General features: G+C 44.4%; 1 protein-coding gene across 10 annotated transcripts; it reads right to left on the bottom strand.

Moving 5' to 3' along the window:
* Positions 1-1,412: 1,412 nt before the first annotated feature.
* Positions 1,413-25,999, bottom strand: fgfr1a (fibroblast growth factor receptor 1a). 10 transcript variants are annotated; one of them, XM_053870123.1, is made up of 18 exons: positions 25,431-25,999; positions 19,069-19,237; positions 13,246-13,488; positions 13,085-13,174; positions 12,393-12,565; positions 10,607-10,730; positions 9,870-10,060; positions 9,579-9,729; positions 6,476-6,672; positions 6,082-6,227; positions 5,858-5,979; positions 5,033-5,143; positions 3,394-3,584; positions 3,214-3,336; positions 3,078-3,148; positions 2,863-3,000; positions 2,436-2,541; positions 1,413-2,364 (listed from the first exon to the last, which is right to left on the bottom strand). In XM_053870123.1, the coding sequence occupies exons 2-18, from the start codon at positions 19,208-19,210 to the stop codon at positions 2,194-2,196; spliced, it is 2,490 nt and encodes an 829-aa protein (XP_053726098.1). In that variant the 5' UTR covers positions 19,211-19,237; positions 25,431-25,999; the 3' UTR covers positions 1,413-2,193. The 10 variants fall into 10 exon arrangements, with proteins under 10 accessions (XP_053726098.1, XP_053726099.1, XP_053726102.1 ...); XM_053870124.1 differs by having other exon boundaries at positions 6,482-6,672; XM_053870127.1 differs by having other exon boundaries at positions 6,482-6,669.

The raw sequence follows: 25,999 nt of genomic DNA, 5'->3' as shown, positions 1-25,999 counted from the left end.
GTTTTAGCTGTTGCGGCGCGGCGGCCATCTGTCAGCAGCCGGCACCTGAGAGCACCTGCGCTGCAGCCGCCACCATTAGTTATATAAAGCCAGGACGCTCTCTTCAACACAGCCCTTCAGCATCACCTCAGCCACGGCACACATGGGGCCTTTATGGCCCTGTTTCCAGGCACTGATGATGTTTCCAGCTTGACAAAGGCACTGGGAGAGCGCACACCTCCGACAGACCTCGCAGATCCAGACACATTAGGTTTCACAGTGAGTTTAGTTTCATTGCTCTCACTGAGGAATGAGATTCTACTGTCGGGTTGAACGCTCACTGATGTGCTGCGGGTCTGGGATCCTTTTTCCATCGGTTTTCGCTGTCTTCAGCGAGCAGTGCTCTCACTTAGCAAGACACACTGCGGTACCTCGCCTTACTGCCGCTGCTAAAATGCATCAGCACTGTAAACTAAGGACTCTACACGAAGAAGGAGCAGGGAATGTTGAAAGACTTCGAATCCACATTTTGTCGCCATGGAAGTTGACAATATGTGTGTTTTACGTTAAAATGCCAGGGTTGACGGCTCAATGGGGGGAAACGTACTACCACCAAAGTCAAATGACTTTCAACTCTGAAAGTCTTTTTGTGTAAAAACCCTTAGACAGATAAACAAGTGAACCATTATGAATACATGAATACATTACTATATTTTTAGCTCCTTCAGTCATGGAGTCGGAGGCAACACATCGTCACTGGTAATGAAAAACACTGGCTGTTGTTAGGTGGACTTTTGCGTCCAACATTGACCAAGAAGTCAGCACAGTTGCATGTTGATGCTTCAGGATGTCAAAGGCGGGGCGGAGAATTAAAGCATCCTGAAGGAGCCACGTGGTTTATACAGCATGACTCACGATAAACGTCAGAAAATGCCGTGGGAGGGGAAACATGCCAGACGACAACAATGGCGGCTAAACGTCTAATAGAAGATGGTAAACTCACACACGCACACGCCACAGGAGGGAGAAAATAGGTGGGATATGGAGTGTAAAAAGAGCAGCCTTCCGACAGCACTGGAGTCGGACGGTGGGATCCAGGTCTTAAAAACAGCAGGTGGACTGGTTGCATGGACACAGAGACGGAGGTGATGCATCAGCCGGTGGCAGGAAGCCAGAGCTGCACTGAGACTGATGGATGGACCACTAGCACCAGCGCCATTCACACGGCCATAAATAAGAGCTTTACTGCTGGGCGCCAACCGACACGTCTTCTGATGTCAGCGGCACATTATCATATTTAATCTGCCCCAGCAACCTGCACTAAATGGCCGGCGCAGTCAAGTGGCCGCCGTCCCGCCGCTGATTTACGGCAGCAACCCTCCTTATTTATAGACCCGCTGGAGCGGTCCATTTAAGACCCGGATAGAGTTGGAGGTTAACTTTTCAATAGCATTTTATTTAATGTCATGATTTTTACGATGATTCTGAGCAAGCTGTCGCCAGCGGGTGGAGCTGCGGTGAGGACATTTACAGCGGAGCGTGGCGTGGCGCTCCTGGACGTCGACTGAAGCCAGCGACTCCAGGGCCCGTCTGCTTCTGACACTCTGCTGTTCAGTCGCCGCTCCATGTACAAACCCAAACTCATCAGTAAACAGCTAAAGAGATGCCCCAAACACTGCAGCATGAATCATAAAAAGCACTTTAAAAAAAGAAAAGAATATATTTCCTGTGATTAATGGAGGGGAATCATCACTGGAAAAACTGGCCTCATGATCTGGAGCAACTGATAAAATATTCTCTGGTAACATCCGCCCCCTACAGACTATTTTCAAAATCAAACAAGCCTCCTGGTACAAAAGAAAATGAATCAACGATGGTAATAAAAATAAGAGTACAGCGTAAATATATATTTATAATTCTCTAACTGTATTTACAAAAGCAGACGGCGGAGTCTCTTGGTCGCGTGTTCTCTTGGTCAGTAAGGCAGAATGAGGTCCTTCATTGCTGAAGCAAACAAAAAGGTCCGACGCTTCAGTCCCAGGGAGGAGCGAAGGTCCAACATGGCCGCCGAGAACCGGGAAATGGCTGCAGCGTTCAGTCCATTCACCACGTTCTAGCAAGCGTCTCCACTCCAGAGGCAAGTCTCGGCTCGGGAAGAGTCTGACTCCAAGAGAGAGCAGAGGGAAAGTGGAAAGTCTGGAGTGAGACCAGGTGTCAGCGTTTCTTGATGCCGTTGGAGTGAGGGGGCAGCTTGGGCAGGCAGGGCTCCTCTGCTCCCGCGTCGTGGGAGAAGACCGAGTCCTCGCCGGAGGAGCAGGTGGAGCTCCGAGTGTCGGGGTAGTTGGGCGAGTATTGATCCAGAGGCATGGACAGCTCCAGATATTCCTGTGCACAAGAGAGCGAGTGAGAAGGCAACAGCAAAGAGAAGTCAAGGTCAGACGAAGGCGATCTGGCACCTGGTTGGACGTCATGGCCAGGCAACGGTCCAGGTCCTCCACCAGCTGTTTGAATGTGGGTCTCTGAGAGGGAACGGCATGCCAGCAGTCCCTCATCATCATGTGTCTGAAAGACAAGGGTCAGAAACTCTTTAGACCGACAGGTGCTGAGTCAACACACCGACATCTAAAACTTCATATCGCGGTCACATGATGCGTTTGGCTGAGTGAAGTGTTGGAGCATGGAGGATCCAAGACTTTGGTTCCTTGCTCCTCCTCCCAGCCTAAATGGATGCACATGTGGAGCCCTGCGCCGCTTCACCAAAGACATGTTTGCATTGTGACTCGGATCATCTTAAAAGGCCTGGCTTTATTTTTTTTTAAATCAGGAAGTGACTGTGGAAGTGGAACTCCTCATGTGGGTGAAGAAGCTGAGGTGTCTCCTTACAGCTCGTGGGTGCACGTGGAGGGCTTGTCCATCCGATGGCCTTCCTTCAGCAGCTTGAACAGCTCCTCCACGGGGACACCGGGGTACGGTGAGCCCCCAAGGGTGAAGATCTCCCAAAGCAGGACCCCAAATGACCAGCTGAAGACACAAGACAGCAGGGTTAGACTGACCACACCTGTGAAGTATTTGAGAAAGACGGTGGAGGCGACACGTACACGTCACTCTGGTGCGTGTATATCCGGTCGAACAAAGCCTCGGGCGCCATCCACTTGACCGGCAGTCGGCCCTGCGGAGCACACCACAGCGTTAGACAGGTCCCAGAGTTCAAACCACACTCTCTCCTCCACTCACATTGGTGGTCTTCTTGTAGTAATCGATGTGGTGAATGTCTCTGGCCAGGCCGAAGTCCGCGATTTTCATCACATTGTCCTCTGTGACCAACACATTCCGAGCAGCCAGGTCTCTGTGAATGCACTGCAGAGGGAAAGCCAGTGAGCCCGGAGCGGACCCAGGCGTCGGAACCAAACCTACCTTCTTGGAAGCCAGGTACTCCATTCCTCGGGCGACTTGATAGGCGCAGGAGACCAGGTCTTTGATTGACATGTTCTCCACTGGCACCTGATCAGGGTTGTAGCAGTACTCCATGCCTGGGGGGCGCCGCGCGCGCAGATACTCCCTCAAGTTGCCCTTGGAAGCAAACTCCACGATAACGTACAGCGGACCTGGAATACAGAAGAAATATCTGATCTAAATCATGTAAAACACAGATGAAGATCTACCGGCTGAAGGCAGCAGAATTCAATAGAAGCATATTTGAAAGTATAATCCATAAAGATGAGTAAAAAAAAAGGAAAAATATTATAATTATTATGATTACATTCTGAGTGAAACAAATATAATAACGTCGTGCAAGTGATTCAAGAAGAGCTGCGCTTCAACGATGGGATTTCAACTGACAATGAATTCAGCATGGCGACCTTTAGACTGCAGCTCTTCATGCTCAACCTGGACTTTTCAGAGAAATGTTCACTTTTCCGATCAAAAGAGACTTGTACGTGTCTCCAGTGTGAAGTTTGAAATAGCATGTGCATTGAAGGACAGAACGACGCCACAGACGGCGCGCAGGATCAACGTTGGTAAACAAGGACGCTAGCAGTGAAGCGTATCCCGTCATTTTGAAGTTGCGTTTGCACCGGAGCAGCACATGCACAGCACATTGGTTTAAAGGAAGAAGATGAAGATGGAGAGGAGACAGTGGGAGTTGTGTGGGACAATGGCAGCAACAGCCATACAGAGATACACGGACACGGGTGGTGGGATCCTGTCGCGAGATGCTTCACTGACACGTGAGTTCATTCAGAGTTTCCCTTTAACAAGAAGAACTTTAATTTGTGTGGGTCGGATGAATGTGATCTGGCCATTCAGACGGAAGTCAACAGACCAGGACCACAAGTGGGAGCAGAAAATCTGACCTGGGTCAATCAGACTGTCACTTAAAGATCTGACAGGGGGAACAATTTGGGTCACTTCAGGTTGTAGTCTGAAGGCATCACATTTAAAAATATATATATAATTAAGACATGAAGGTCGTTCAGGATGATGGGCAGAACATCCGTCATGGTGTCTTATATTTTAGTTATATTCTACAACATCTTATCTTAGTGTCAGTAAGTCCCAGAGGCACATTCACACCAGATGCTACTAGACGTCCCCTCTGTCAAATCAGGTTAATAAAGCGTGCCATTCCACAGGGGGCTGGTCTAAAGTTAGTATCATGTCAACATGGCGGGTCAGAGCTACTCTGAACGTATATTAAATACACAATACTATATTAAATACACAATACTGCGGTGCCTGGGTCCATCAGAACCTCCAGAAGAGATATCAGCAACCGCTATGATCATCTTATCTTCAAATTCCTCTTGATCAATTCTCTCTCTGTAAACCTGGGCTCGTGTCGTGACCTGTCACAGACAATAAGACTACATCATATTCCTCCTCTATCATTATGTTGCTCCACGGCTTGTTCCGTGTAAATCAGCTGCTTTTGACGCATCCATCATGTTTGGCGTGAAGACACCTTCATAAACACAGAGCGCTAAACTCGCTGGAAGACAGAACAAAACTCTGCCATGGCAGGGCGAGAATAACGTCAGTGAGCTGGCTGTACCATCTTGCGTGCAGGCTCCCAGCAGGTTGATGATGTTCTTGTGTTTTCCGATGATCTTCATCATCTCCATCTCCGAGATCAGGTCCGACAGGTCTTTCTCAGTGGCATCAGCTGCAGAGTTTCAAGAGAACACTGGTCAGTTCACTGCAATCTGCTACAAAGTCAAGTCAATGTGACTTGTCCTTGCCACCGACACTGATTCCATTTTATGTGGGACGTCAGGGAAGCCCATAAATTCTTGCGCTGCTCTCACATTTGTTCAGTGGCTCAGATCCAGAGAAAGATGATACAGTAGCAGTGTCACAATGTTTCCTTTGGACCAGCTCCAGGGGTCAGTTCAATATCAAATAACCTCATAGATGTGTACTACAGTTCTGGAATGCTTCCATCGCTGTGATCGCACAACATTTTCACATCCAAAGTGAAACTGCGTTGTGAAGTGACTTCCAGTGTTTATTCCTTTGATCACTTCATTTAAAATTCTCCAGTCGTGCAGAGATTCACGATCATAGTTTACTTATTTTCAATACAGGAAACCTTTGAAAATGGCTTTGGTCGACTCTGTGTCTCTGGATCGGTGTTTGTTTTATTAGGTGGAGTGGTCTTCATAGGTCCTCTGACGCAGTCGTCTCATCTGCGTGCCCAATTTAGGGTTCACTAATAGCGGACACACTCTCACAATATATTGTTAGAACAGTCCCGCAACATATTGTATAATGGATCATATCACCACTGCTGTATCCTGATAAGCGCCATGTCGCAAGACACCTGCCAATACACAGCCCTATCACCAACCAGATGAAATGAGAGAAAAAGCGGACATACATTTCAACATCTTGACTGCGACCTTGGTCACACGGTTCGGCTTCTCCTTGTCCAGACCCAGAGCTTCTCCCATCACCACCTGACCGAAGCAGCCCTCGCCCAGCGGCTTCCCAAGCACCAGTCTGTGAAGACAAGCCGGGGTGAATGAGTATATGTCAGTGTTTGGGGGAGTTACATCCAAGTAAGGAGCACACACAGAGCAACTGCGGCGGCGTCGTACTGACCTGTCTCTGGGGAGCTCCCAGCGCGGATCCTGAGGAAGCTCATACTCGGACACGCCCGACAGCATGGGGGTGCCGCTGGAGGAGAGACGTGAGGGTCGAACCAGCATCACTCCAGAGTGGTTGGAGGCGCTGGAGTCCACAGACACCTGAGATCCGGAACACTAAAATTACTCCCCTCATAGTGAAAGCGATACGGGCAGCAGAGAGCAACCAAAGACCACAGAGACAGACAGAAACGTGCCCATGGATACCTACCTGAGTCTGCAGGCGCTCTCTGAAAATCTCTAAATGCACACTTTAATTCAGGTGAATCAGTCAGAGTGTTTGAGTTGAGGATATCAGAGGACAGAAGAGGAAAGGAGGAGTAAATGATTAGAACCCCCTATCTACTTTCTGTTACCTGTCTGCGCAGCGGGATGCTCTTGGCCAGCTTGTGCACGGCCAGCTGGCTGTTGAAGTCGCCCTTCTTGGACGAGGAGCGGATCTTGAAAATGATCGCGATGGCGATCATGACTGCGATGAAAAAGAAGCCTACACAGTAGATGACCACCTCCAGGTAGGTGTGGCTGGCTGACGGATACTGAGGGACTGCTACGTGAGGGGAAAGAAGGAAGATGAGTTGATGGTTCAATTCCAAAGCCTATGAGCAAAACACGCACCAACTCACACATCATCGGAAAAACACAGAGCCTTTGCCACACACTGACTCAATAGGTCATGGTGTCCATAAAAACATTTGGATCACAAGGGGGAAGTTTCCAGCAACTGAAAGCCTTGTGATTCAAGACTTTTGTTCAGTTGTTGAAAGAGCTTCCAAAAAAGGAGAGCAAAGGTTCTGCGTTTTAAACACACAGCAATCATCCACAATTCAAATGGACAGATTATCTTGCTAGATGCTTCCAATTAACACTTGTTAGGGCTGCACAATTAGCTGTGACTGAGAGAGTGACAGTTTGCTTGTTTTTTTTTGTTAAAAAAAAACAATAATAATCCAACAATTAAACAATTACACAGCACATTTTAATTACACCTTGACTAATGATGCAGCCGTAACAGTTTTTTTGACTGGTGTTGGTGCTAATGTGACAGATCTTTTCATGAGCTTAAACAATTCAGATCTTGTTTTTATCCTCCCATTGAGTAAAAAGCACCAACATTTACAGAACCCCAAAGTCAGGGTGCAAGGGTTCGACTTACTGGGGACCGTGCTGGGATCTAAAAAAAGAAAAATAATAAGCAGCTGTGACTTTTCTCTCAGGCAACATTGATGATGGCTGGGTCACTGTTGTTTATGGCAGGACTGTGAACATCACTGCTGCCTCTTCTGCTATTCGCACTGTAGGTTTTCTCTGTCGCTAATTCCGCGTTTATAATGGTCAGTGTTCTGACTATGCCTCACCATATCCTCAGACATGGCGAAGAATCGGCTATGGGCCCATTTATATGGGAACTCTATTTGAAATAGGTGGGTACAATTTTGTACGTAAAGGGACTGTAGTAACTACATCAGGCTCCATATTTGCAGTTGAGCTGGTTTAAATGCCTTAACATTTCATGTGGCAATTTAGCAACTTGGGAACCTAAAGGGTGAACTAATAGAATGCCTTTAATTTTTTGCTAAATGTCAGTGAGGAAGAGCTCCAGTAAGGAGAGAATGTTTCAATCCTGAAGTTTTTTTATTTAAATTTTCTGTTCAGCAGTGCAGTCTTCTTCATCACTTGAAGTTTTGGTCTAATTTTGATCACGTCTCATGGTGACCATGTAATTGGTCACTAAGGTTCCCAGAGAAAGTTTATATGTGATTCATTTGTTATTTACATTGTTTTTTTTCACCCTTGTGATTAGAAAGTTTACTTTACTACTTTAAACACATTGACTAACTTTTAACATCTGTCTTAACTGCAAAGTTCAGAACAAAGGAGAATAATTCCTGGAGTTAAATTTCCTGGAATTCAGATTCAGAACTTCATATCAGAACTATTTTTTCCATCTCCTCTCGTGTGTATAAAGAATGCCGGCTTTAAAAACAACTGACTTTATTGCAGTCACATGACTTTGTCCCAGAGTCAAGCGGGACCCTTGCACCCCGTCAACATGACAAGTGAGACGCCCTGATGAGCTGACAGACAGGCATTTCGATAATTGGACAAATGCCTATTCCAACCCTGGAATGAGACGGATCCACAACAGTGGGCCAATTATCAGAACCAACTGCTGTGCACACAGCAGGAAATGACATCAGCAGTATGTGTCATTTGCAGCACTTGTCAGAGGAGATCAGCTTTCCACCAAATCAAACACCAGTTAAAGAGAAGGGTCTGATCAGCGCTGCCAAACAACCAATCTCCAAATCTCAAGTTTTGCCCCAATAGCTCAAAGTAGATCCATGAAACTTGTGTTTCCTGAGTGTATTCCCTGCCGGAGGGTTGTTTGGCAGGCTCTGATTAGAGGCAGAGCATGCCCCTTACGCGTCCATCTACAGAGCACAGATGGAGCAGGAGGCATGCTGAGCACAGACTGGAAGCTTACAGACGTGTAACAAGGCTTCCTCTCACATTTCGCTACATAATTTTGGTGACCAGAATTATGGCAAATGTGAACATTTTAGAGAAAAGGAGGATGAAAGAAATAGAGAGACAGAACCACTGATACCTTCAAATACTGTCAACCATGCAGAGTGATGAGAGTACCCGATAGAATTGCCCGCCAAGCAGGTATACTCCCCAGCGTCATCAAAAGACACATTTCTCAGTTGCAGGACTTCCATTTCCTTGTCCGTGGAGTTAAGGCCAGCGGTCTAGAAAATAAAGGAAGAAGACCCAACAAGAGGCCCAATAGGGAGAGAAGGAACCATGAGTAAAGACTTCTGTAAGAGAGAAGAGTCGGAGGAGCTTGTGTCCTCCAAGATTTAACACCATATTCCCAAAAAGTTTCCCTACTCAGGACCCTGTCAGCGAGAGAGACCCCTGACCTCTGTTAGTGGAGGAACTGGTTAGGTTAACTGTTGACCGCCCCACTGGGGCATCCCATCACCATCAAATACCTCAGTCTCATCTCTACATGCAAGAGATGGACAACATGGAAAACTCCACAGCAGAACAGGTCTCACACACACGGAACACTTCGCACAAACAACTAGTGGGCTGTAAAAGGAAGGGTGACGGCTGGAAAAAAAAACAGTCCAGAAGGAGAGAGAATCTCTGTGAGAGCAGCCGACGAAGGGCAAGGGAGTGCGAATAATAGAAGAAGATGGCAGAGAGGCCCTTATTAGGAGGGCAGGGAACGAGTCCGACATAAACCTGAGGCTAAACACTTTCAACTGTTCTGCTGGGAATTTTCCATAGCGTCATTTACAGTCAGGAGCACTGAGGCAAGAGAGAGGGAGGGTTGAAACGGAGGGAGGAGAGAAACAGCTGAGCTAGTCTTAAGTTTTATGGTGCTAGTTTTTCCAGGTGGTCCTCCACCGTGTCTTCCTGGAGCTGCGGCGTGATGGTTACCTGTGGGCTCATATTTGGTGACCGTCAGCCAGGCCGACTGATTGGCCTCCCCTATATAATTGGACACTTTACAAATATACTCTCCGCTCTCCTCCTCAGTCACATTGTAGAGGGTCAGCACCTGAGCGTCCGAGCTATTGACCCCTGAGTGCTGGAATTACAAAAATGCCACGAGCAACAGGCACAAGGTCAAACTCTAAAAAGGCAACATCTCTTATCATGACTTTACTGTTGTTGTTTTTTTTAATAGATGATCCAAGGAGAAAACGAAAAAAAACGGAGGGTTCATACCTTGAGCACGCGGACATACGGCAAACCATCCGGACCATAACTGCTCCCGTTGACCTCTATGTGCTTCAGCCACTGGATGTGAGGCTGGGGGTCACTGAAGACCTTGCACTCAAACTCAACATCGCTGCCCACCACTGCTGTTCGATTAGCAGGAAGGCCTGCCTGCAGGATGGGCCTGTGAGGAGAACGCTCTGCAGAGCGATGAAAGAGATGAAAACCCATCAGAGGGCTCCAAAGTGGTCATCTAGAAGTCAGAGAGACGACCCATCTTCCGGGAAAATAGAAACACATTCATGCTTTGACTAGGCTAGGCTTCGCTCCAACTTCTTCTCAACCATTTTTTACAAGGACAAGGAACTCGATGTCATCTACACAGAGTTCTCAACGTGTGAGTGCAAAGTAACCAACATGGAAACCCCATGCATTATACTGTGTGATGATGACAGGACGAATCAATATCAATTTGATGATATGCTGTTCTTTTGGTGAGTTTTTGAACACATTCTCTGTTATTTGTTGACATTGATAACAAGAAAGTTGATAACGGACTTGTAACAGTCTAAGATTATATCTATCCATTACACAAACAATAATAATAACAGTCAGTCACATGGCACATTTAACATGAAGTCCAGATTCTAACGTGATGAAGCATCATAAATTGACACCCACAGATGAAATGCGGCTTCAGAAGTGCAACCAAACAGCAGCATGGAGCTCAAGGAAACACCACTTACCCACGACATCGAGCTGGTAGGTGTGATTGATGCTGCCCGACTGGTTTTCCACCACACAGGTGTAGTTTCCCTTATCAGAGGGCACTACTGACTCCATGATGATGGTCCACACATGGTCTCTGACCTGAACAAACAGAATGAAAGGTTTCCGTCATGCTGTTACTAGAAAACGCATCGTCTTTGTTTACAGAGATGAACGAGAGATCTGGTGAAACGGAACGCGTAAACAAATATGTTGGCTGCTATTTTAGCGTGTCAAGCCGGGACTGGACCGTCAAAAGGCCTTTAATGAAGGAGAAGCATTTTCAGTTTCCTAATCTCAATCCTCTTAATTAAATGGAAGGTATGTGTTGATGTGATAACAAGAAACATTTCCTGCTTCTGCTTTCTCTCCAGAAAGGTTTGAACCATGTAGCAATTGTTCTCATAGAGACGACCACAAGAAAGCCTGGTACACGTTTTATACATCTGCTGGGGCCGTCTTATTAGCACCAAATAATGTCTGGTTGTGTTCCCCGAGACATGTTATAATTTTTCTTCCATAAATCTGCCAGGACCGGCAGTGTGTGATTAACCAGCAAACCTCTGAGGCAGGAGCAACATCAAACATGAATATACAGAGACGGAGCCATACAGTTTCCCTCATTTAGCTTCAACGTGATGAGGGAGTCCAGTTGCTTGCTGCCAGATGTGTTTTGCTTGGCTTCATACATGTGTTCTACATTATTCTCTTCCTCCCGCACTTCTCCACGCAGACGACATATATGAACAATAGACGCCCGGCCATAAAAGCACGACGGCGGCGGGAGGGATGAGAGACGTCCACAGCCGCTGATGCAGACCTTTGCACCTTGACTGAAAAAACAGCAGCCAGATGGTTAAGTGTGATGCCTGGCTGGGCTGGAAGGAGGGCCGGCATGGGAGCAGGCAGCAAAGAGGAAATTCCTAAATGTATCCCAGCTGGGGAGGAAGACAGACTGGGGAAGCATGAGACAAGACCGAACTTACTCGACGGAAAAGAATCTTTGGCGGGGGAAGAGATTTGTTGTTGCCTGTAACGGTGAACGTCACAGGCCTGCTACTGTATCATTCCAATGTTTCGCGATGGAAACACAGAAGTCTTTCAAGAAGAGGTGGGCAAAGAGTGATCCCCGTATTCAGAGCATGAGCATAACTGTGATTTTAATTAATTATGATTAAAATTTCTAATATTTTTTTTTAGCTTTGCACTGTTTTCAAGCCGAGTCATGCCGTCCACCCTCAATGAAAAGCCATTTTCCACCTTGGAATATACAGAGTCGCCCTTTGCTGTGCAGCATGCCTTTAATGGAAAACGTAGAAAAACGTAACCAATGAAATAAACTTAATTTCGATGAGCGATACTTATACTCCAAGGTATTCACAACTAAAAACCTTCCATTATTTATGATCTGTGCAGAGACTATTTAAATAAAATGAAATAACACATTATCAAATATCACAATTAAACTTAAATCATTCCCTATTTTAGAATATTCACGGCAGAAAATTCAAGTGTCATTTAAGGCTCTTTTACTTTACTGTCTTTAGGCTTTAAGGCACCGTATGTTCGTCCCAGGAAAGAATGTGGCCTAAGTGAAGAAGACTATTATAATAACCTGCTCGAAAATGCCTCTTTAAATTAAGGCATTCAGGGTTGGTTGGTTAAAGAAACATTTTTTGTCGTTGAATGTTCAACAAACATCTCTGGCAATGTGAGGGGAGGGTCGCCGAGCGACTTGAAACAAGAATGATTCATCGGACAAACCTTGAAGCCGCCGATGCGATGGTCCCTTTTGAACTCCTTGCCATTTTTGTACCATTTCAGCGTGGGAGTTGGGTTGCCATTGGCCTGGCAGCGAAACTTAACAGTCTTGCTAGCAGGCACGGCGTGTAGCTTTTTCTCCATCTTCTCTGGATGAGCCCACTGTGGCGCCATTGCTGCAAACAAAGATCAAAGATGAGTCATGTGGTGCCATCTGTGTTTAATCATGGCATTACACCGTGTAGATGTGTATTACAAGCAGTGTTCTGCTGAAGAATTGAAAGACAATAGAGTCATTTTCCTGGCCTCAACAAAGAAACAAACAGCAATATATGCTAACCTTAATACCAACAATCATTGAGCAAATTTCATTGCAGGGCTACCAGCAATTGCATCGATGACACACGCGAATATAGTGAACTCAAAGTGGATGATGAGGCGGTGAGTCATCTTCTGGCTCTTCATTAATAGGACAACCATTGAGGGGCAGTCAATGTGTATATATTTAGACAAGCACAGAAGCCGCAGTGGTAGTGAAAACTCTGATTCAGGGTGTGTCATGCACCCCCCACCCCCGACCCACAACACTCCCCACGTTCACACAATCAAATCAGGCTTCTAAGTCAATTGAGGGGGAGACAACTGATCACAACCTAGTCATGATATAACACAAGTAATGTGATTAAAACACTTACGCAGCTGCTTTTGACTTCCCAGCAGTTTGGCTTCCTCAGATGAGGACTCTTCATCTTCTTCGTCGTCTTCAGACGAAGCCAAAGTGTCCACTGGAAAACCGAATTTGGATTTTGTTAGCAAAACAGGCTTGCTTTAGAGCGTTGACCTTGTTAGGGTTTACCTGTCACGTTGAAGTAGAGGCTGTGGTTGCCAACTGTGGTGCACGCATACAGGCCATAGTCAGTCAGCTCCAGGGACTCGATTTCCAGCTGGTCATTCCGGATGTGTGTGTGTTCTCCGTCCATAACCGGCACATGGTCTTTCGTCCAATTGACAGCATGAGAGGGCTCTTTGGCAGAGCAGCTCAGATCCAGGCGGTCGCCAAGATAGAGAGTTAACAGTTGCACTTGTGTTTCCACAAAGCCTACAAAGGAAACATGGGGATGGACACTTAGAGAGCTAAAAGAGAGTCAACAATAATAAAAACAACCCGTGGCGACACGAGAAAAAAGGCCCTACAGACAGCAAAAGAAAGTGTCTCATCTAAGCGATGGAAAATAAGCAGATCAAAAAGTACTTCTGTCAGAGGACTGAACCTATAAGAGCCGAAAACACCCAAAACCCCCCGGCACGGTGTCAGAGTAACCTCTTGTTCTAACTGAATCGGAGCAAGTTCGGCAAGTGAAATCCAATTAGAGGAATGAACACCTGAGCCCCTCTGATCCACAGACTGAGAGGAGATAACGTAATAATGCTGACGTGCTTTCCATCACAATTCTTTTGTTATTGGACTGGACAGCCACAGCAGCTCAGAGCCGGATGTTCTGACCATTGCCAGTCCAGTGTCCTGCCCATCTAAACACCTTCATATAAAATGTAGTTCACGTTATGTAGTTTCACTCATTTTATTTTGAAAGTAGTTGTTTGATAGAATGATGCACACACATATCCATTTGGTCATCAGGCGCTGAGACATGGAAAAAACCCCCGTTGTTTTAGGGGTGCCCCAGACATTAATTTAATGAATTGTATAATGCAAGTTTATTGACTTACATTTTACTCATCAAGTGTTTATTTTGGTGGCTACAAAGCTCGCTGATACATGGCAATAAACATTGCCAACAGCCCCATGGATAACCCGGCGCGTCGGAGTCGTGTGTGGAGATAACTTGCATTTGAAGTGCATGAATGCTGAACAATTACAAACTCACTGAAACTGACATGAAAACTGTCTCTGAAGTTTCCAAAATAAAAAGATAAGACAGCCGCCCAGACATAAAAAGGATTCGTATGTCTTCATCTCCACAAGATGCATGAACAAACGACACACTGTTGCTCTTATTTGCACTGATTTCTTTAAAATGTGATGACTCATATAATGTGTGTATCCTTCTTTGATATAGCAAGTTGATTTTAGACATGTGACACCAGGCGTTTCCTCCTAAAGTGCTCAAATAAGAACAGTTTGCTGCTCTACACTGGAAGCTTCCACATCACTACTGCTGTTGTATGATTCTAGTACAGGGTGGGCAACTCAATATCCAGTGCGGACACATTATACACTGTGAGAAATTATGAGGACAAAAAAATATTACAAAAAATAATTTAAGATTAAACAACCGTCAATATAAATCAGTCCGTAAGTGGAGAAGCAACAACAACAACAACACAATAATAACAATTTTATGGAAGTCTATACAAGTGCTACGAGCTGACTTTAGACAGTTTTCAACAGTGAATTAATACATGAACACTATAATCAGCTGGACAGTTCAAATATTGAAAGTTGAAACATACATTTATATTCAGACATATTGCATATGACGTCTGTTGCAGAACAAAGCACAGTACAGTCGACTTCATGACACCTAAAAACCTGCAACACCACACACGTGCATGAAAAGTTTAACTTCCCATTTATCAACCCTGGTTCATTAATCCTGGTTGAATTATCTTCATTGCAGCCCTCTGTGTGTAAGTGGCTTCTCTCAACAGGAAGCACATCATTGTAGCGAAGCTGGGAACATCAGCAAACCTGACTAATCCCTCCCCGCCATCACAACAAAGGCTGCCAAACAATAAAGGGGAAGAAAGAGCTTGACAGAGAGCCACTGAGCATGTGCGCAGAAGTGTGGGCCTGCAGCGGCAGGTTCTAATGCCAGTTGCTATGGTGACTTCGCTCTAGCCTAGTAAAGGTATTTCCTGGATCACATATGTCTGACAGGCCCTTAATCCCAGCAGGAAAAGGGGCCAGGGGGTAGGATCAACTTTCTCCACGAAAACAAACCCAAAGGGAGGAAAGCAGAATTCAGCTATCGGCCACGACTGTCCAATCTGGATTGAGAGCCAGCACCCAGAGCGAGGCCCATCCAGGATGTTTCTGTCCCTGCCCTCTAAACAGCGATGCCACTGATAAGGCTGTGTCAACATCCCAGCTGTTAGCAGACACCATAAAAAGCCTATAAAAGCTGTCAAGGTGTGTGATACTTTATTGTGGGCCACACCGAGTACCATTTGCCCTTGACGACCTAATTAGAACAAAAACAATACACAACAAACTGTTGCTGCGTCACTTTGAAACACGTTTCTTGCTTCAAGAATATTTTGGTTAATCCACCCGGTGTAATGATTGGATTATTGAGGATTAACAGCCTTGGGAACATCTGGAAAATCTCATATTTATTGTTCACGGTGAGGAATAAGATGTGATTGATGGTACATTAAACCAGCCTAATTACACAAACCATGAGAGGAATCCGGCCAAAACAAGAGGGTCCGAGGAAGACTAGGGGTGAGGGGCAGTCTGACTAGCTACGAGGCAGAGTAGGCGTCAGTCAATGGAACCTTTCCTGGCTGGATGATAGGAAGCAATATGCCGCGTGAATGACTTCTGGGATTTCCTGCTCTCACAGGAGTAGTGGCTCAGCGCAGCGCGGTCGAGGCTCTGCAGCGGCGGACGGTAGAAAACAGTGCAGACGACATGACCCCAAACAAGTGAAGGGGAGGCCGACGATTGGTCTGAGACAAAAGACAGGACTTGCAGGAAGCAAAAGAATAGTCAATGGCCATTAGCAAGCTCAAGAAAAAGCCTTCCCTCTGAAAGATCTCCAGTGGAGAACCTTTTCACTTCTAAATGAGCTGCAGACAATCAGCATGGATTAGCACATCGCAGCTACAAGCATTGCAGCGCCGTGTTAAGCTAAACTTCAAGTTGTGTCACTATCATTGAAATGAGGGAGGCAGCATTTAGGCTCACTGCGTATTTGATTGACAAACACAGGAAACCCAGGACCAGAATGACAATAAGGGTTAATGATTTGTGTCTTCCCCGGGAGAGCAGCTCCTGCAGAGTGAACCATCACACGGTTGTTGTCTTGACTCTCTGTGGACTGTCTGACAAACACTTTTCTGTTCAAATAAAGTTGACCAATAAAGCCTGTAGCTATACATTTAAAACATTCCAGCCATTGTTAAAACTTAGTCCCAACAAAGGGAGGGATGCCAGTAACTACCATGACCATGATATCTGTAGACACAAGAGAGAATCAGGGCTTCACAAATAATCAAACTTTCACTGTGATCATTAATTTGGCCGCCACTATTGTACCACGTTGATCAACAGGTGACATCTGCATTCTCCAGACTGTGACAAAATGCTCGCAATTTTGTAACAAAATTTGGAGGCAGCTTGAATGAATTACAAACCTAGTGTCTGTAAGACTGTACAGTGTGAAGAGGTTTCACATAAAATATGACAAAAGAGAGCAGCGGTGTCAAACGAAGACCTGTGATCACTTCCTGTCTAAAGATGGGAATCAAGTCGGTAGAGTGTTGCATCAATGAGTTGGGAGGAAGGTGATCTAAATCCTGGCAGACAAGTCCCAAACCAACATTCGCTTCTGTAGCTAAACATTATTAGCCATGTTTACACTTGTACTTTCACATAGTTGGCCAAGATCCGTGCAGCGCCCCCTGTCCCTCAGGTTCTTATCTAGAAGGTGGTTTAATGCTCATGTATGAGACTAGGACCCCTGTAGGTACTGACAAGAACAACAATGTACAATATAGTTCAGAGATGCTGGAGCCTAACAAACACTGATATCTGTTGTGAGCGAATGACTATTAACCATGCGGACTACTTAAGTTGATGCTACCGAGGTAGTTGAAGAGCTCCGGATGAAAACTGTGAAAGAGCTTTCAGGAAACCACTCAAAACAGCAAAATTGAATCCAAAAATGATTTTAACCAGCAAATTCCCCAAAGTTTCTTTGTCGACCCATGACATCCACGGATGTGAGGGAACTGTCAGCACTTGTGTTCAGACCTATTCTCTTCTACTGAATGTGGGCGGCCTGGGTTGAGTGAATCCACCATGAAGACAACTTGGACGTCACCATGATGATTTCATTCAAAGGGTTATCAACGTGACTACAGTCGGTTAAGTTTCATCGACTCCAAGTGTTCAGGGAACATTCTTTTCTCATGTAACCCACGAGCGTAGAATAGGCTGACAACAGAAACACAAATTACAATTTCGTTTCACCACCAAGCACAAAAGGAATGCAACCAAATGCTTCTGCTGTGATTGTTTTTAGACAGCTGAAGCCCTCCGTCGCCCAGCAGGGAGCCGGGGAAAGTGAGACATTCCCAAGCAAAACTCTGTGGGGGAGGGGGGCGGACAGGAGGAAATAGCAGAGATAGTACCTGGCCATTTGGTGATTAAGAGCAGGGTGGAGTGTAAACACATCAGACCCCCCATTCCTGTGGAGATTTATGGCTCACCTAAGACGACAAACATTTTTCACAGAAACTCTACACTGCTGGATCAGAGGTCTCAAATGATCGACCCTTATCTGCTTCTTAGAAGGGGCTTAATTTATAGTGTTCCTGACTCCTATCTCAGTGACAGCAAATACCTTTTCATTACAAAGGAGAAGAGGAGCAGGGCCGTCCTCAGGCTACACATGAGAGTCATTTACTCCTCCATGTCCCACTGCCAGCCTAAACACAAGCCAGAGCAAGTTTATTCAAAGGTTTACTCGGCAACAGGGACCCTCTCTCTTAGTCATTCTAATTATAATGCAGGGCTTTGTCGTAATTTTTGCGCTTCTCTTCACTTCCGACTGCTGAGTGTAAACATCCATACTGGTCTACCCTCAAGTCCAGGCAGCTAGTGCACTGCTGGACTCTATCCAAGGGACACATTTTTCAGGATTCAGTTTCCCCGCTTCTGTCCTCTTTTTACAGCAGAGCTTGCACAACATCCAAATGAGACTTGAATCACAACTTTAAAAAAAACGACAGAGCACTCCAAACTGCTATTTGCCGAATCCAATAAACATGGTTCTGATAAAGCCGTGGCAGACACATAACTTTGCTTGAAAGGGGACGAAATGCTGCTGAAAAACCAAAAAAAATGGCTGCTAATGGTGTTCAAAAAACATCAGACAGGCAAATGGAGACTGGGGGGGGGGGGGAGAACGAGGGTAGACTTAACCAAAGTCTGGAGTATGTTAGGATCACAGCCTTACACAAAGAACAAAGATTTATTCTTCCATCAATGAGCTGTTTGACAGCAAGAGTTAAGAAAAGCCAGACAAGACATAACTGTGTGAGAAAAATGTTTGGCAGCTCTAGTTCGCAGTATCTGTCACCCTTTCACACGTGGCAATAATAGCTTGAAAAGAAGCTTTTGCTGTGATCAATTACACATTAGCATGAAGGCCTATTCACACTAAGGGCCACATGCTGGGATAGCGGTACAGTCGAAAGTTACAGTTAATAGAAGTGTGTAGGAGCGTTCGTTTTGGGAACACGGCCACCATTTTAACCCTCTTCAATTTTAAAAAGTTGGATAAAACAGTATGTCAGTTACCAACTTAGTTTATGTCCAGGAACATGAGTCACGTGAACAGCCACAAGAGCTCATATAGTCAACAGTGAAAACTGCTTCACCCCCAAAGCGCCAGAAAGGAATAGGCTAGGACTCTTTGAACGATCTTACCTTCATCAGGGTGGGCAGGTCGGCACTCCGTCCGCAAAACTTGAGTAAATAAAGCCAGAAGAAGAACTAAACTCGGCCTCTTCAGCATCCTATAACCGTTGGCTTTCCTCCGACCGGAACTCCATTCAGACCTTTGGGGCATCAGCTGCCAGTCATTGACGGAGCAGAGCTGTGGAAAGAAAATAACAAAATGATGCAAGCATGTCTATGACGCAATAACAGAGACAAACAGCTCTAAAGCTCTGTGGAGATGGTCTGAGGCAGCCATATTGGGAGTTTTATTTTGGGGTTAAATTGTGAAAGTGTGAAGCAGCAGGTGCTCAGAGAGGCTCGCAAAAGGGTTGGTGCTAATATGTGCAGAAAGACCAACATCTGTTGTTGTGGCACGACCTGAAGTGGATGCGCTGTAGGAAACCATACATACAGTATGTCCATGGCTGACATAACGGACTGCTCCAACTAACAAAACCAGACCTGACCCAGAGTCTCAGTATCTAAAAACTAGTGGTGTAAGAAGATATCGATCCGCTCAAATATTGTGATACTTGATTGTACTTGACTAATTGTCATGCAAATAATATTGTAGTCCATTATCTGATTTTCCCCTAAAAATGATGGCTCTTATTACAACTTATTGCTGAACTTACAGTACCGCAATGTATTGTAGTGGGATATATGTAAAATACCAGCCAATACACAGCCCTACTGAAAACACTATTATTGAGCGTTTCTGGCATTAAATACTATAATACAATCGAGAAAACACACACATCATGAAGGCATGGCAAGGGGGTCTACATGGTTCAAGGGAGGCATCCAAACTGAGGACACCTCATACACAAACACCTCGTACACGGCTGAGCACACGCCTTCCAAGGACAAACTTTGTTCATTAAACTTTCTTACCCTCCCAAATAGTTAATACCAAACTTACTCCAGATATTTTCTAAGTGGCTTGGCGAAGTGTGTGACCCAGTCATGCACATCTGCTTGCATCATCACGGCTGCAGCATCTGGCATCTGAGATTAACACTTGGCCCGAGTCCCTAACCCCCCGCCCCCCTGAGGAATCTGCTAAAGAGCAAAAAAACTACAGACCGTTACACGACACCCTTGTAGAAAAGACCATCATGTCCACGTTGAGAGATCTATCGCCTAACAGTTGGTTCGGGTTCCCGGCCCTCTTTGAGACCATTTGCATCCACAAGCTGTCAAGAAAAGCCAACAATCTCTTCATAGTTATTGCCTACGGTTTCCTTCCAGAAGACAACCGTTGCAAACTAAACTGTCAGAGTTGGTCCTGGTGAAAGACAACCATGACACATGAGGTTTCGAGGTCACATCTTTGGTCTGAGGTCATCTTGACAAACATGTTTCAGTGTCTCTTCACTCTCCCTCACGACACAATTTCCGATGCGGCTTTGATTTAATCAACAAAATGGCCAGAGACCTCTACTCAATGCAATTTCACTTTCCAAGAATGCTCTAGTGTCTGAGCTGTCCAGCAGATGAGAGTGGTCATCACAGCTCTTTTACACAATGAGTAAGACTTTGGGAAAGCTCCAAGAAAAGCTTGTTGGCTCCTCCGCGCATTCCCACTCAACTCGTCATTACAAACATTGCCAAAAAGGGGAAGCACGTTCTGAACGTATGACACCAAGATTTGTCATCCTCACCTGTCAGTCTGAGTCACACATATAGTGGCTTTATAAGCGTCAAGGTCCAGTCCTCATGAGGATGAATTACACAAAGTTCCTCACGGCGTCCGGCATGATAACACTGCTGGGATGTCATTTGTCCTTAAACCAACTCTGAACTCTGTAGTGTTATATAGATGTTATAATAATACAAAAAATTACTAAAACTGAGTGAATGTGCATAATAGTTGACAAATAAAAACACGACTCCCTGCTCATTTTCATTTACTACACAAGGCGAAAATCATTTAATGCATCAGAGAGCTGAACATGATCATAGCCTTTTTCAGCATGTATTTAACGGAAAGATGCAAAATAAACAAAGCTACTGGAGTCACCTACCCAGCCGGACAAATGAAGAGACGGCCAGGTGAAGACGGCTGCAGACTGAAGCGAGATTGATCTCTCATGATTAAAAACTACTGTTGCCGTGAACAATTCAATGAATATCAAAACTTTGCTTCGCATTTTTGATTGGCTGCTAGGATTTATTTATTTATTTGTGGGTCATAAAAAAAAAAAACCCTAGTGGAAACTTTCAAGTTTGTGTTTTCTTTAAACCTGCTGATGCTCAACCACCAAAGTCTAGCTAAAAAGATTACATTTAACACCATTTAAAATTTGATCCTGTTTGTATTTCTAATAAATGAAGGGTTAGGGTTAGGACCTGTGTATCATTTATAAATAGATATTGAGTTAACAATCGAAACACTAAAAGCAAAGTGCGCTGAAGGTACATTCATTCATTCAGTTTAGTCAGGAGGCTTCTAATTCCAGATTTTTTGTCAATATATTAGCCGTGGAACATAAGACAACTGGAAAAAAAATAGTATTTCTGATATTAAAAATGTTTTGACTAAAACTCGACTAAAATACATGGAGCTTTCATTTCACTAGAACTGGACTTAATGGTTGTGTCTTTCAGTTGACTAAAATATAACTAACAATAACAACAAGACTATGAATTAACTTCAACTAAAATAGAAAAATAGGCGACAAAATTAATACCAGAATCTTTAGACACTTACAGGTACATTGCGGCACTGCATCAATTCATGCCTTGAGTTGGCAAGAAACAATGAAAAAACCATCACTACATGACAGGAACACATCTGCTGCTTGCCGAACTTGACGTTTCGTGCAGCCGCCTGATGGAATGGAACAAGTAAGGACAGCTGTAAATTGGAGTGAGATTTACTTCTAATGACTAAAAGCAAGCTTTTTGATTGTCATAAATTCAACAAATGTCAAAAGTCCCCGCTCTGCTTTCCTACTGTCTCGCTCACAATATCCCTACGACGAGATTTGATTTTCAAAACAACATGGTGGCAGCCAAGTGACTGTAAGTCAGGCTTGACTCTGCGAATCTTTTTAGAAAATTTGTAAAACAGTGGAGGAAAAGTGGTGTGTCTTGCCTAAAAGTAGAGCGTCCCACCTACAGTAGACCCCAGAACACCCTGCCAATTCAAAATCAGAATCAAGCAGTCATGCATCGCAAACCAAACACACACGTTCTACACACACTCTTCCATCAAAATCATCACGAATAAACAGGCTCTTAGCTAGAAGGGCGCCTGGCCATTCCCAGGATGCCCAAAACTGAAAAACATGAGACATTGGACGCCCTGTTTTTCATACTGTCATCATAATGGTTTCCATGAAAAGGGTGTTTCTCCCAGTAATTTTGCAGATTCTGACGACTTCCCGGAGAGTTGTCGTCTTGGCTGCCATATTGTTTTCTAGTGAAGACTCTCAGTTATCTCAGTTATATTGGTCAACGCAGCATGGATGAGAGCTGTCATTGATGACAAAATTGATGACAAAACAATCAGAAAGCCTTTTAATCTGAGGAGTATTTTGGAAGCTCTGTCTCAAAATCATAGCTAAAAACCTGCTAACATGGACAGAATTTATGCAGCAAGGACGTTTTTCAGACGACTGTTTTCAACTCCTGCTCGATCCCCAGACACACACACACAACACAGAGAGAAAACCTGGTGATCCAACCACTGATGTGACAATTGACCTAGCCTCGATGCGCACTGATACTTGAGCTGCACACATATTAAAAAACTGTTACACGTTTAAGACTTTAAAAATGACATTACAGCTTATCTAATTTGACAACTACTATCTTAGAATCGCTCTGGCATAGCTAGATCAGGTCTTTCGCTGGGACTCAAAATTGTTCCAAAATCTTCAAGGCCAATTTGCTTTTCCATAGAAAGACATTACAGTAGCGTTTCCTTTGACCAGAGTGCTTTAACCAAGTCATTTAAAAAAGAGGAATTACAGTTTAGACACTGAGGATCCAAGTAGAAACATCTTAGTCATCAGCCTAAATTACACACACAGAACTCACGCTAGAACTTTGCTTGGTGATGATGTATATGGTGATGAGTTAATAGACACTAGCAGAGTCAAAATAAGATTTGACCTTGACAAAGACAACATCAGGATAGAAGGATGACGACTGCACAACAATTAAAATGACTGTACTGCACAACATGCCATCTGCCAAAGTAAACAACCTGCAGTATTGGTAAGCCTCGACTGTCACATATGACCACACATTCAATGCAGAAGCTCCTATCAGGTGCTGAAAATGCTCAGTATAAAGTGATGCTGACAAAAATATAAAGGTGAACTGTTAAAGAAAATGGTATAACAAAAATAATTCTGAAAATAAATGACCATATGATCGATATGATTCAGTTATAGTTGAATCTCCATCACCATCCCCTTCAAGAAAGCAAGCAGTGAGTCCAAACAAATGAGAAGAGGAGCAGACAGAAGCTTTTTTTTTTAATGAAATTCGGCAAACTTAATTTAACTTACAAAGACAAACAATCTCACAGAAAGTGTTTGGACGTACTGGCAAAAGCAATGACAGCAGATTTTACCGTTTTGTTTTTCATGTTTTTAAGCAGTGAAGACAGAAACATTTTCTGAAAATAATTCCTACGTGGTCACTGAACGTTATTAAATTGGTTGGTTTGGATATGTAATTCAATCAGCCGTGAGGAGGTTATACAATCATCACACTAGGGAGGACAAAGTCAGAGTGATGAATAATATTGCAGTTTAATATTTTACTGAATCACATCATCGTTTTACATTATTCAGAACGAAAACAACAGCCAGATTCGGCAGGGATTTTTAAGATTTCTGTTGAGCATTTCAATGTCTTCAAAGGGGGATTACGTAACAAAATATGTTTGATTCTTGTACTATTTTGAGATTCTGATGAGATGAAATACAATAATTTGTTTCTGTGATTGAAGGTCCTTTTTTTTCATCAGTTAATTTTCTTACTTTGCCGTTGCTCTGAATGAGACTGCACTATTCTTGACGCAGGAGAATTTAGGCTCAAAGAACATGACGATAGTTGTTCTTGAATTCATCAAAACAAACACTGTAGCGTGGCAACTGCAAGAGAAGAAGTGTCTTTTATTTCTGCTAACAGTCAATGACTGAAATACTGCAGTAGAAAAAGCTTCTGATCAGTTTTTTTTATTCAAAGACAAAGGTTAGAGGGCTAACCCATAACATGGCCTGCCCTAAAACGACTGTTCATGGCCACCCATGCAGAAAATTCCACAGCTCCCCATTTCTCTCTCATGCCAGTAACAGGACAGTCTGGACACGGACCCAGCCCAGTGAACAGAGGAGCAACTGACCAGTATCCAGAGGCTGCTTCTGCTGCCAAAACACACTTTTTTTTTCCTTCATTCAAATCCTAACAGCGATAAAACCTGATTCAGTGGGGGGGGGTGAGGGTCCGTCAATAAAACTAAAACAACATCCGACACCTCGCCATTTGGCTCGCACCCACGTCCAAAATGTTGTGATGCATTTGGATGTGTTTGTTTAAGGGATGCTAAACTTGGACAACAGCTGAAAAAATGTTGGGAGTCCAACACAAATATAATCTGGGAAGTGGCAAAGAAAATGATAGGGCAGAGTTGCTCCTCACTTCCTATTATATGGTGGAGAAGAACACTTTGGCCATTTTTCTTCTAAACTCCCCGAGGACAGAGTTTGTTAACCATCAATCCTCCTCTTCTGTGACCCAACATGAGGACCTTTAAATAACACAGCATGACAGATAAACCAATAAACAGACTGAGACACGTCCAAACCTTCTTTTTCAACAGGTTTAACAAACAAAGCGCAGCTTTAAAAGTGAAATCTGTTCCCGATTGATAGTCAGCTACTTAAAAAGTACTTTTTTTTTGCATTAATATGACGTCAGACTTAACATCAGAAGTATTCAAATATATAACATTCAGAGCTGTACACAAATTTCAAAGAGTGCACTGTGATTGTAGTCAAGACCAACGTGCTAATCTAATCTTAATCCATTCAACCATTTGGTGTCTTCTACATTGGCTCACCAAATTGGATTAGAGGTGCTAATTGAATTTAGGCCTTGGGTGTTAGATCTGTATGAAGAAACCAAAGGTGTTGCCAGCTCGTGACGTTTGTTTTGGTGAATATAAAGCAATTTAACGCGATTTTAAAAGTTGCTCTCAGGTAGAAAAGAGTGACTGAGTAGAAGGGTCGTCGTTTTTCACGACTTCTACGTGACAGGAAAACATTTAAAATGGAGGGAAACAAGAGGCTGGAGCACGTAAACAGAGTGACAATAAAGTAGTTCCTCACCTTGGCGGCGGGGGGCTGCGAGACAGCCAGTGTTGGTCAGTTCTGCACGGCTCCCGAAGTCAAAATTGGAACAGAAAAATCTCCCAGAAAGAAACAGATATCCAGTCCTGGCTGTGGTTCACGCGTTTCCCACACGAGCTCTCAAAGATCTCTCAGCATATTTCCGCTAAACTTTGCTAACAGGAGAAAACAGCGTGCGTCCAAACGAAAAAAAACTCACTAAAGTGGCGCAAAACCAACTAAAACTCCTGTTTTGTCCATGGAATTTCAATTTTAAGGTACTGCTTCTCAGGTATGGTGACTCCTCGGATCCGAGACGGTGGTTCGGTCGAGCCTGGTCGGCAGCGTCTGAAGGTCCCTTTATCCCAAATGGTTCCGCTCTCGATGGAGTCACGTCCTCACCTTCGTCAAGTTCTTCAACTCTGTCCGCGCACTGTATCCGGAACCCCAACCTCAACGTGCTAGAAAACAGCGCCACTTCGTTGAGTTTAGAGGAGTGTTTTGGTCATTCCAGGCGGTAAAAGCCAGTGAAACTATGGGTCCGGACTCCGAAGTGCTGCGGGCTCCCA

Source organism: Synchiropus splendidus, chromosome 7 (genome assembly GCF_027744825.2).
Source record: "Synchiropus splendidus isolate RoL2022-P1 chromosome 7, RoL_Sspl_1.0, whole genome shotgun sequence".
NCBI lineage: Eukaryota > Metazoa > Chordata > Actinopteri > Syngnathiformes > Callionymidae > Synchiropus > Synchiropus splendidus.
Note: the sequence above shows the minus strand (reverse complement) of the source record. Positions and strands in the feature narration are given on the sequence as shown.

Coding starts and splice junctions, on each gene's coding strand:
- fgfr1a (XM_053870118.1), bottom strand. CDS start 19,210: ATGCCCCAAAGGTCTGAATGGAGTTCCGGTCGGAGGAAAGCCAACGGT. Junction 10,731..12,392: donor ATCGCATCGGCGGCTTCAAG/GTTTGTCCGATG, acceptor CTGTTTGTTCAG/GTCAGAGACCATGTGTGGAC. Junction 5,144..5,857: donor CGCAGTCAAGATGTTGAAAT/GTATGTCCGCTT, acceptor GAAACTCTGCAG/CTGATGCCACTGAGAAAGAC.